This window comes from Tinamus guttatus, unplaced genomic scaffold (genome assembly GCF_059628265.1).
Source record: "Tinamus guttatus ecotype Peru unplaced genomic scaffold, ASM5962826v1 Tinamus_guttatus_pri_ptg000949l, whole genome shotgun sequence".
Lineage (NCBI taxonomy): Eukaryota > Metazoa > Chordata > Aves > Tinamiformes > Tinamidae > Tinamus > Tinamus guttatus.
Window position 1 is genome coordinate 345,262 of NW_028289483.1, and position 12,733 is coordinate 357,994.

Consider the following 12,733-nt stretch of genomic DNA (forward strand, 5'->3'; position numbering starts at 1 on the left):
TAAAATATTGTATTATCAAAACAAAAATGTTTCACTAACTCAAAGCAGTAAGTTTTCACTTCCTGCTCTGTCATAAACTTTGAGGGCCTTGATAAAGTTGATTGTTGTGCCCTTTAATACAAACCTGTAAAATGGAAAGATCAGCTTTCGTCCTCATGTTTTTGCTCTTAAAGTGTTGGTTTCTCACAGACTCTTACAATTAAGAGACTCATAAATGACAACATAACAGCAATACTCATTCACATTCAGGTAAAAGTTTCTTTACATTGTACAGAGAGTGATTTCAGAGTCACTATTTCCAATAGCAGCATCAGCAATCATCACACAAGTGCCAGAACTCAACTTTAGCTGGATTACTTGAATGCACACAGGTGAGAAGTTTGGAAAGCCAGTACAAACTTGGTCACTATGAAATGAAAGAAACAACACAGACTATAGGCAAGTGATGCTGAACATCCAACAAAATATAACTGGATTTTGTCACATTATTCAACCATATGATACATGAAGATTTGAATTAAACATGTTTTAAATAAAATGTTAAACAATGTTCTTTCTCAAAAATAGCACCGTAATCCTTGTAGCATCAACCAAAAAGGCACATAATTATAAAACAACCCAGAATACAGAACAGTCAGAACACAAAGTTTTTTAAACAAGTATTCAAAAACAAAAAACAAACAAACAAAAAAACCTGAATCCATAGTTATAGCTTCTATTTTATAAAAAGTTACAGTTTATTCTCATCCTCCCTTACCAGTTTTCTATGACTGGTGTAATGTTTCTGTCCATCTGTGCTTATCAAAAAACCTTACAATATAATTGGAAAATAAGTATTTGCAGGTTATGTGAGGATTTTAGGTGTATCTATTGAGTTGCATTTCAGTAGTATTTGTACCACCTAAAAATCTTAATATCTATCTGTGAGTGTTCCTCTCTAAGGTATAGCTTTTTAGAGATACAATTTAGCACACACATTTTAGGGCTCCAATGTTGTTTGCATAAGCTTATATGAAATGGCTTTTCAGAACTTTGGTTCATTCTTCATATTGTTTACACCTCCTCTTCAAGACTGGTGCAAAGGCTGAACATACTAAAATGCAACTGCACCAATTTCACAATTTACAGGTTTAAGTTTATGTATTTAAATTAGTAATAAGAAAAATCTCACCCATAATGTGTCAAATATGCATATATTTACATATGAAATGCAGTAAGCAAATAGTGCTTAATATGAATTTATCATTTATACAACAAAATTATCTGGCCAGGGATTCTGAAAAACTGGCTTCCAGAAATGGTTAACACATAAGAATTCAAGTTTCCACTGTGATTCAACAACAAACAAATTAATATAGCTGAAATAAAACTCCTAATGGGTTATTGTTTTCTTTTTAGCAGTATTAGGAACGAGCTATCTTCATTTTGAAGAAAAAAAAAAAATCATTTTAACTTATGTGAACTTCCCACATTCTGAGACTATTCAGAGAAAAATATGCATTTTAAATGTGTTTTTTTTTTTTTTTGGGGGGGGGGGGAATGAAAACATTCAAGGGTATGAGAAAATAAATTTAAGGCTTTTTAAGATGAAACTTATGAAAATGTGTGAAATGCTGATATTCCATTTTTCCATTTTAAGAAATGCTACTAAATGGCAGAGTTTAAAGTTGTAAATACACTATGTCATTTACCAGTTCCAAAATTCAGCATTCTTCCTATCACTGCATATGTGCCATTCTGGAACAATCTTGTTACTCAGTAAGGCCTGAGTGCCATCATTACTGAAGTGGAAGCCAAGACACTATAGAGCGTAAAACATGTCTCCTGATAATTTGAGGAAGGTATCCGAAATAGCAGTCTAATTTAGCACAGACCGTGCAGCTTCCTTAATGAGTGATGCAGCCTTGTCCAGTTCTTGTTCTGTTTGTTCCACCGTTATCACTACTCGAATACTAGAAAAAGAAAACCAGAAGTCACAATCACCATTACTCCTTGTTCTTATACTAACTTCAACACACATTAAATCTGTTACCTCCAGGGAAGGCATTGTGAATTGAAATTCAGTAAGAAACAAGATATATTGTGGGGAGACAGAAGAGCAGAGACAACCCAGCAGCCCCTTCTCAGTCCAGGGTTTGGATATTTTCAACAACCTTCCTAATCTTCTACAGGTGGCCTCTATTTCCTCACATCTCTATCTTCCACAGGTGACCCTTAACATCTCACCCTTTGTATTCCCATATCTTCTAAACCCAATTCAGAATACTGATGCAATTAACTCATCCTATATTTTCCCATATTGGTTGGCCTCAAAATCCTTTATCCATCAAGTAATCAGACCACTGTTTTCATCCCTGGCCACACCAATCCTACATATTCCCATAATATATGACTAAATAGAAACGGTTAGACTATTTTTTTCCCCCCCAAACACACAAGAAATGTATAATTTTATCTGGTCTCTTTCCTACCTGCAGAAATATACCCGGTAAACAGCCAAAGCCAGTATTATGTTGAATTCTAAGATTTGGGTAGTTTTGATACAGTTATTTCAGCATATTGGCACCCTATAACAATCACTGAAAATATTCTCAAAAAGCAGGGCTTTTTCCCACCAAATACACTATTCAATCTAGGCTACTTAACCTCAATGTTGTATGAAGGGAGAGAAAGAATCCTATCCAATAAAAGGCAATAATAAATCGACTTTCTACTAACCTAGGGGGAGGAAGACACTTTTCTTCTTTCTCCAGATAGCAGGCCTGAGTTAATGCAATACCATTATTCATGCACTACAGATAAAGAAAACACAGCAGTCACCAATCTGGGAACTTCAGGAAGCATATCCTTGTGATTACTGAAGACACTCAATAACATTTTAAGAATTTGGTGTCAGGATAACAATGTGCTCTTTCCCAAATGAAGGTTTTAAAGGCTGTGCAAAAAGTCTTTAATTAAATATTACATGATATTTAAAGGGGAATCAACTATATTCTTCATCTAGTGCAGTCTTGCTTACCTGCCACCTGAAATATGCATGAATCTTATCAACCTCCACCTCCTTCACATGAAAGGAGGAGAACCAGTGTGTACCAACAATGGAAAAAATACAAAGTACAAAATTTAATGAGATTCTTGACATGTCCATGGATTCAAACAAGCAAAAATACAGAAAAGTACATCTTAGATTGATCAAAGATACCAACAGAACTTTGCTCAAGGGATATCTTGTATTCCTGCAGACACCAGCAGTTTTCCAAGGAACTGGTTTAAATGCAAGTTTAACTTGAGATTTTAAGTACATAATAGGAAATATTCACTTTCTAAAGTACAAAGTTCAAATGCATATTTTTTTAGTCAAGTGTTACAAACATCTTCAGACAGAAATGGTTAGAAGATGGCATTTAATATAGCCCTACAGATAGCAAAGAAACTGGGTTTCAAAGACAGGCATTCCTGCAAGACATTCCAGCAAGTTACCCAAAGAAACAGAGTAGCTACTTTGCACATATACACTTGATCCATTATTCAAATTAAAAGACAACAATGTATTTTAAACACTATGGGGACACTTACATAGTCTACAACTCTTTTCAGTAACTTCACATCATTTTCTCGCAATCCACAGCTCTCTTCCAACTGTAAGTGTAATGCTGGAGAAAAAGATTCTCCCACTACCCTTAAGCCAGAAATCCTAAAATAAATAAGAAACGTTTAATATATTAACACTTTATTCAGGTAGGATAAAGTTCCAGACAGTAAATGCCTCCACTTTTCAGGCAAGGAGTGACAAGAGAGGGATATTCCATAAAAACTTTCCTAAGGCATTTACTAAATCTAGTTATAGTAAGCTTTTGTATTACAATAGCCAACTTTTTTTTTTTTTTTTCAAAACAGATCAAGGATTCAAAATAAAGCATTTTGAGAGAATCTTGTCAAAAATATAGGAGAATTATTAATACATTTTGCTACATTTAACTACATTTTGCTGATAAAAATGCAGCTAGCTAACTCAAGTCTTTGGAATCTGTATTAGGAAAAAAAAACAGTAATAATACATCTTTCTACCTACTTAAGTGATAAGAAGAAACAAGGTCTATAGCTGGCAATACATCTGATTAATTATTTCTGTAGAAAATCTTTAGAACATCTTCTAATACCGAGTCAAAAGCCCTTTCAAAAATCAGTTATATTAACAGAACAACTCCCATGTCCCTACATGCAGACAACAGTTAATAGGTTCTTAAGAATTCCATTGCTACAGTTCTGAAACATGGCCTGATTATACTCCACACCTTGTTTATCCCATTCACCAGGACCTGCTGAAAAAAAAAGGAGGCTCTGCAAAGAAGGATCTGGGGGGTACTGGAGAGCAACAAATAAACCATGAGGCAGCAATGTGCCCTCGGGGCCAAGAAGGCCAATGGGATCCTGGCTGCATTAGAAGGAGCATTGCTAGTAGGTGGGGGGAGGGGATCTTGCCCCTCTGCTCAGCTCTGGTGAGGCTGCACCTGGAGTATTGGGTGCAGTTCTGGGCTCCCCAGGACAAGAGGGACATGGAGCTTCTAGAGAGGGTCCAGTGTAGAGCAACAAAGATGATTAAGGGACTGGAGCATCTCTCCTATGGGGAAAGGAGGAGAGAGCTGGGCCTGTTCAGCCTAGAGAAGAGAAGACTGGGAGGGGATTTTATCAGTGTGTTTAAATATCTGACAATTTAAAGAGGTCAGGGCCAGACACTCTTCAGGGGCAGGACAAGAGGCAAAGGGAACAAACTGAAATAGGAAGTTGTCATGCTATCCCATTAAAGGAAACGGTAAAATAATCCACAGGGGCAACAACCAATGGGCTTTAGCTAGTTGATTTTATTCATCAGCACAAGATCTCTGTGATAACAACATCCACTATTAACTGGCATGACTGTTATAGGGAGAGGTTCATCAATTAGTAAACAGCAACTAGCACAACTAAATGGAGTGCACTGCTTGTCCCAGTAAAAGGTTATAGTGTTTCTTCACCTAAGTGTATAGGGGCCTCTCAGCCTTGCAAGGAGTTGACAACTGCTAGCATGTTTCTTCTCCCTGAATGTGCAGGGGACTCTCAACCTTATAAAAGGGGCTACCTTAACCCAGTGTCCCAGGTAAGGGAAGGGGAGGGATCCTTACAATCCAGCCGGAGGAGTTGGTCAGGCATCATTCCCAATCCCTGTTCAACTCGTCACTTCTAGACTCTGCCCTTTATGCCCTTAGGGAAGATGTACGTGACTGTGCTATGGTCATCCTTATGAGGGGACCTTTTCAGAACATTCAGGCCAGATCCATAAGAGCATCTGCTCTTTGCACCATCAGTGAGGTTTTTTTTTGTTTGTTTGTTTGTTTTTTTGAGTTCTTAACTTTTCTCAACCAAGGATATACAGTAAGTAATGAATTATTACTTATCAAAATATGGGGGGGCAGGGAAATAATCATGCACCCATTCTTACACACTAAATCTTAAATACAAAACCAAAGTCAAATCCTAAATACAGGTTTGTTACATTTTGGCTAAAAGAAAGATTTCTTTTATTTTTAATTTGTTCTTCTCATTTGTCCATTATGAGAAAAAAAAAAAAAAAACAAGAAAAGAGAAGTTGTGCATTTTTTCCACTTTCTTTGCACACAGTTCTCCTTTTATGTTCCCTTTTAAACTGACAGTTCCATTCTATCAAAGGGAGAGCACAACAAAAAATTGGAGTCAAACAGTAGCTGGGATTAGGTGAGGGAGAAAAGTGCGTTCAATGTAACAGCATTTAAAAATATATATATATATATACTTATTCTGAAAATTTTGCTTCCTGTTTTAATAATTGCGCCTATTTTCCAGCATGGTTGCTAATTAAAAACAAGACAAAATAAAAACCTACATCACACAGGATCATGCAAATATTAGTTCAAATCTTCTCTCCACTATTGCTTTACACACTTGCTGAAATAGTTTACCTGCTAAAAGGCTGCCCAATCATCTGGCATTATTAAATCCTACTAATCCTATTAAATCCTATTATCAAATCTCTTCCAATTTTACCAAGTAACTCCCTTTGCTATTTATGCAATTTGACCTTTCTATCATGACACTGCTCTCCATAAGGCAAAAATAGAAAAATCCTATTACAGGACAGGCATTTTGTCCACTTACTAGTTTGTAACTATATTCATCACTGAAAGAGTTTAACATGTTAGCCACATGTGATCCAGTACTGTTTATAGTGGATATTAATGAATAAAAGGTTGATCATTTCTCCTTAAATATGGTTTATTCATGTATGTTTAAATGTACGTTTGTTCCTGTATTTTTAAAATACATTTAAAAAATACATTTAAGTATATTACAACCTAAAAATGACAAGTACAGAAGAATATTACAATTACTCTCCCTTTTGCCTCAGTCATAAGATGCGCTTACTAGTAAAGAAGAGACACTAACATTTTTAATTGACTGTAAAATATTTCAGATTTAGGAGCATGTGTATTTTTCTGACCTGAAAGCTTACGTGTTTTCAAACTACAATTTAAAAAAACACAATCAAAAAAGACTATGATTATTTCATGGTGGAATTATTCCTAAGACTATTTTAAAATTTCTAACATAAAAATTGGGCTAAACAGTAAACTTCTGTTGAGATGCAGATGCTTATTTGAAATAAAAAGTAACTGAAACTCAATAACTGACCAATGCATTAAAAAAAATAATACTCATAGAATCATTATGGTTGGAAAAGACTTTCAAGATCAAGTCCAACCATAAGCCCTTCAACACCATGCCTGCTAAACCATGTCCCTAAGGGCCTCATCTACACGTTTCTTGAACACTGCCAGGGACGGTGACTCCACCACTTCCCTGGGCAGCCTGTTCTAATGCTTGACTACTCTTTCCATGTAGAAATTCTTCCTAATGTCTAACCTGAACCTCCCCTGGCGCAACTTGAGGTCATTTCCTCTTGTCCTATCCGTAGTTATTCTGGAGAAGAGACCAACTCCCGCCTCACTCCAGCCTCCTTTCAGGTAGTTGTAGAGAGCGATAAGGTCTCCCCTGAGCCTCCTCTTCTCCAGACTAAACCACCCCAGCTCCTTCAATTGCATTATCAATTTAGAGTGTGTGCGTGTGTTTAGTTTTTATGCAATAAAGGCATATATGTGCATACATGCAATGTAATATGTAACAGGAAACAGTTGAAGAAAATGAAGTGTAAAATACAGACTTTTTGTGTATCCAATCTGCAAATTAGTACTTGAATACTCAGAGAAATTTCTATCAGAAAAAAAAAAAAAAACCCACACAATTATTCAGTACAGCCACTTTTTAAAACAGAACACTTAGGAACTTTTAAAACAGTATTCTTATTTTTTCAGATAAACTTGAGCAGTTTCCTTTATGCCTTACTATTTATAAGTTGATCGCAAGTGCTTTTTTCATTTGAAAGAATATCAGCTAAGCTATGCCCATAACTATCATCAAATGAAATGCTTTTACTTATACATTTTTTTCACCATGATTATCAATACTTTGCACCATCAAAACCTCATTACACTCTCTAAAAGACTTAAATAGCTAGGAGCTTGTAAAAATCCGCACTAGAAATAAGGTATAATCTCAATTCAATATCTGTAAAGGGATTTAGATTTTTTTCCCTAAAAAAATCAGTCTAAGCATCAGTAGAATCAGAAACACTTTGGGGCAAAGAGAGTTCTTTAAAGTTGACCTTATCAACTAATGGACAGATTGACTATAGCACACACACAGACACACAAACAAACAAAAACCCTCCACACAGCAAAACCAAAAAAACCCCAAAACAAATCATCCTCAACAACAAACAGCTTACCCTTGTAAAGCTCTATGAATTCACTTGCATTTTTCCTGGAGAATTTGACAAATGTCTAGACAAAAGCAAACAAAAACCCTTACACCTTGTTACTCCTTTACATTTCTGTAAGGCTGAGAGTTTTTTTTTTTTTTAAAGCAAACAAACAAACAAAAGAACAAAAAAAGGGAGAATTAATGGATTAAAGCACTAAGTCTCTTCATTACTCTTCATAATGTTCCTCACTCCCATTTCTGTCATTAAATGGCAGGTTTTTCAAGATCTGACAAATGCATTATTTCCCTTTATCTTTTTCCACATGATCATGAACTAGTACAACTGGAGTAAAGGATGACACAAACCCTTGGTAAGGGGACTGAAATGACAGATACAAATTATTTGTGTGTGTATATATAAAGCCAAACATATTTCTGCTCCTTGATCTTCTCATCCACTCATTGATGACTCAAACAGGAAATTTTGACTCCTGGATCTACAAACCTTGGTTCTTGCCCTAAATAAAGGTCAACCTTTCACCATAGCTAACAATCCCCAAACCTATTCTCTATTTTTTTTGTTGATTTTGTTTAACTTTTGAGGACCAAGTAGGGACCACACAGGATCCTCCTACTTGGACTTTTATTGCCTTTTTTTTTCCCCCTTCTTTTGTGACATATTAAATACTACAGCTCTCTGCAGATGTCCTTCGGCCTATTTATGGCAATGAAAGAGGGAAGAAAAAAAAAATCAAACAAAAAAACCAAGACACAGCTATTTGGCCAGTTTTGTCCTCCTCATATCACTTGCCCTCCACCCCCCAAAAAAATCACTCAACTTCTAGGAACAAAGGCTTTCCAAATTCATCCAAATGTCCTATACTTAGTCCTCTGAAAACCCCAAGCGATTATGCTACAATCCTGCCCAAGATCCTTGCGTGGATGTCCACTTGGAGAACAACAACAATAAAAAAAACAGTGAAAGTGGAAATGAGAGTGTCCTTCAGTTCTGAAGAAATATTTCCCCAATCTTTTGTCTTTAACCTTCCATTCCTCCATTTGTCCTGAAGACATTTATTTTCAAGAAAAGAACAGCCAGTATGTGTGTAAAGTAGAATAATAACTTCTTGTGTGGAGCTCAGCGGATACCATCTCTGTCCCTTTTAGCCTTAAGTAACTCGTTTTTTATCTGGAAGTAGGATAGAGGTAAAAAGCATTGTTAAAAAGAAAAACATGGGAAACTATAAAAAGAAAAATAATCACGAACACAAAACTCATTAACGGAAGAGAACATATAAACAAAACAGGTAAGAAATCAAAGCGGGGAAAAATATGATTTGCTAGCTTGGGGTGAAGAAATAGTGAAGAATATGATTTTCCTAAAGTAAATACCTGGATTATCTTCCATAATATTCAGAGCCTCAATAGCAGCAGCAGCTAACAAAGGAGGCAGGGATGCAGAAAAGCAGTAGCCCTGACCGGACAGTCGCTGGGGGAAGAGAAAAAAAATTTTTTTTTTCAACAGTATAGAAAATGTTTTACAAGTAAATTTGTTTAAATTTAAAAGTAGGTCTCCTATCCATTTATAATGTTCTGCAGAACAAGGAAGTTTCTATATAGAATCAAATGTATAATTATTTATATTATAACATGGCTTGTAAATTGAGAAACCACTTCCATTTCTCAATAACTAATTCTGCCATGCCATATAAAAATAAGACCTGGCTTACCTGATGATCAATAACAAAAGATCTTCCACAGCAAAATCCTCCAATAGAAGCCAGTGAATTTTCCATGTTTGCGCTGATAAGATCTATATCATCTATCTGCCATTTAAATTAAGAAAGTTAATCAAGAAATGCCTTTAAATCAAGACTAAAATAAAATACATCCAAATGTTTCTTATTTCATATTATTATAAATACTAGAGCACCCAGAATTAAATTTCATATTCAAATGAAGATGCAATTTTAATAATTTCAAGCTATACAAAAAGGACTTTAAAAATTAAGATTTATGGATCTGTATATATCTTTGCACAAGCTCATTCTCTTTCAGGCATTGTAATGTACAGAACACAAAAAACAAACAAACAAAAAACATATATGGATATGGGCCACAACTCTTCAAAGCATTCAGTGTCATGGTATCCTTTACAAATGTAAGTAGTCCCATAACAGTCAATAAGTCATAATGTGACCAAAATTGAGCACAAGCCTAGTTAAATCAGAGTTTGGACCTCAGAGACATAATTGTCTCATTTTTTTTCCACTCAGCTGCCCCTCCCCTCCCCCACTCTAGATTGAATAGTTAAAGCAAAGAAAATATAGGGGTAGGAGTAGAAAATAGTGAGAAGATGGAATACCAAAATTTGATATGTAACTTTTAACTGAACTCTGACAATGCCCTTGAGAGGCATTAAATGATATTCCACATTGGGGAGACACTGGCTGTGAGAGGGTTTTTTTTTTTTTCCCTCTCTCTCTCTCCCTTACTCAGCTCAGATGGTTTCAGTAGCAAAGAACTGCAAGGATTCCAAAAATATATAGATCATTCCATGTTAATACTCCTCAGAAGACGACTATAAAAGGACTTCCTGGGAAAATATTTTGGCTGAATTTGCCAGTAAAGGAGTAGGACAACACCTTTGAAAGGAATAACAAAAGCTTTCTCCTATTTTTTCTCCTTGAGTCAAAGGCAACAGATCACAGCAGGCATTGGAAAGTAGCCCCTGAGAAGACTTTTCTGACTTACCCTTAACCTCCAAATATTTCTGTGCAAGCATACCGATTTTGGGGCATATGGAGCTGGAGAATAATCGTAATTTCACTGAGTATCAAAAAAAGTATAAAATTATGCACTGTAAGAATTTCTCTGTCTGCCTCTCTAAAGATATATATTCTAGAAAACAAAACTATTTCAGGTAAGCAGGAGAAATAGCGCCAAGTCCTGGACTCTTTACTGATAAGTGGACAGAGGGAAAAGTATGATAGAATCTTTATCACAGACTAATAAATATCAATGCCACAAGAAATGAGTAGCAGAATTTGCCTCTCTACAAGTCTCATTTACAGCAACAACAACAACAAAAAACAAAAGGAAAATGGCACTTACGTTTACGCCTAAGTGTTCAGTAATTCCTCGTCCATGTTCCCCAAGTACTCCAAAGGAAAGGCTCTCCTCCAAAAAAATTCTAACTTTGTATTTATACTTCAGTTTTATCTAAAACAATGGAAATAAGACAAACCCATCAGAATTTGGTAACAAAATGAGTGGAAGGAAGCAAGGTAAAGACAAGACAACTACAGTATCCTGAATATTGCAAAAATATCAGCTCTAGAGTTGAATTCTGTCATTAAGATATCGAAAAATCTTTCAAAACATTATCACAATTTAATGCTAAAGATAGAGTAAATTTCATAAATGCTAATGATCATGTACAAAAAAAAAGCTTTGGTTTCTCTTGTCTACTTATCAAACACTTTCAAGATACTATGTTTTCACAGCATTTCTTTCTTTATCTACAGTCTGTATAACAAGCCAATTTATGTTGAATAGTAAACGTGAGTTCCTTGGAGACACTGTTTATTACAGCAATATGAAGGTTTCTTTGATTTTTTTTTAAGATATAATCTGAGTTTAACAATTTAGTAACATACAGCTTTTGAAAATAGTGTAGATTTTACAGGTTGAAAACTGAGACATTAACTGGATATTTATTCCATTTATTCCCCAATATATTTTTACTTACTGATCAGGAATTTCAATAAAACGTCAAATGGGGTTCCCATTTCATGAATATTTGAGGAAGGAAGGAGATAAGAAAGGTTTGCTTATTTTTAATTTTGTAGGCTTAATTGCACAATACTACTGTTTTATTGTCATGGATGTTCATATACAGAGTTTAAAAAGCAAACTGAAACCACTTACCAATTCTGGAAGAGGACAGATATCTCCTGTATTCATATACAACCCTTCCACTACAATAAACCTTCGAGTTACACGGGCCTTGCGGCGATTCTTCAGAAAAAGATATGGTTTCAGTTGGTATCAATAGTTACTAACAAAGTTTTTACTTTTACTTTAGTCTAAATTTAGTATTTATCATTTATAATAGAAGTTGAAATGTGTCATTGGACTATTTTTCTTTATTTTTCTATTTGTTTTGTAACAAACTATAACCAATTAATTTGAACTTTATGGATAAAATACAAACAATACAATCGCAGAACAAAGACTGCAAATCTGGATCTCTATTATATTCAGAACAGTTATGTTCCCTTGTTAGAACATTTAGAAGGCCTTTCAACAACTGGTTTATGTGACAAGATTCTCAATGCAGCACACTACTCTTGGAAGCAGTTGTCTATAAGACATGATTCAAAAGTATACATAACTTTCAAGTCACAGTCTAGTCTCTGAACAATAAAAGCCATAAGAATATTCTGCCCTGGTTTCTGTTTAAACTATGGATGATTTGACTTTTGCTGTTCTAAAATGACACTTTAGTTCAAAAACTGTTAGCAATTGAAAAAAAAAAAAAAAACACACACAAGTTGTTCTATGGATTATACTACCCTCAGTCTTAATATTCATCACTTAGTTTCTTCAGCATTGCCCAGTTCTAATTTCTTATCATTTGATTATGCTAAACCTTATATGAAGTGAAACAATGTTCAAATTATGGTTCCCTTGTTACTTTAATACTCTAGATCAGAAAATAACGGTAGGATTTAAACTTCACCACTTTTTTCAGTCCTTGGCAAAAGATTTAGAGAACATTTGTTTTTCCTGAGCAGTAAGTACCAAAACTAGGCACAGCCCTAGCTCTAGTAGTAAGACCTACTCCTTCTTACTCAGGATGTCTCGATATGATTGTACACATACGGACTACATTAAG

General features: G+C 35.1%; 1 protein-coding gene across 1 annotated transcript in view; it reads right to left on the reverse strand.

The window, feature by feature from the left end:
* Positions 1-1,825: 1,825 nt before the first annotated feature.
* Positions 1,826-12,733, reverse strand: part of LOC104566982 (serine palmitoyltransferase 1) — a 28,570-nt gene continuing 17,662 nt past the window's right edge. Inside the window, 8 exon segments of the mRNA XM_010213784.2 lie at positions 1,826-1,952; positions 2,719-2,792; positions 3,577-3,694; positions 7,859-7,913; positions 9,226-9,322; positions 9,564-9,659; positions 10,948-11,055; positions 11,764-11,853. Of these exon segments, the coding sequence (XP_010212086.2) occupies positions 1,859-1,952; positions 2,719-2,792; positions 3,577-3,694; positions 7,859-7,913; positions 9,226-9,322; positions 9,564-9,659; positions 10,948-11,055; positions 11,764-11,853 (732 nt within the window). The 3' untranslated portion in view covers positions 1,826-1,858.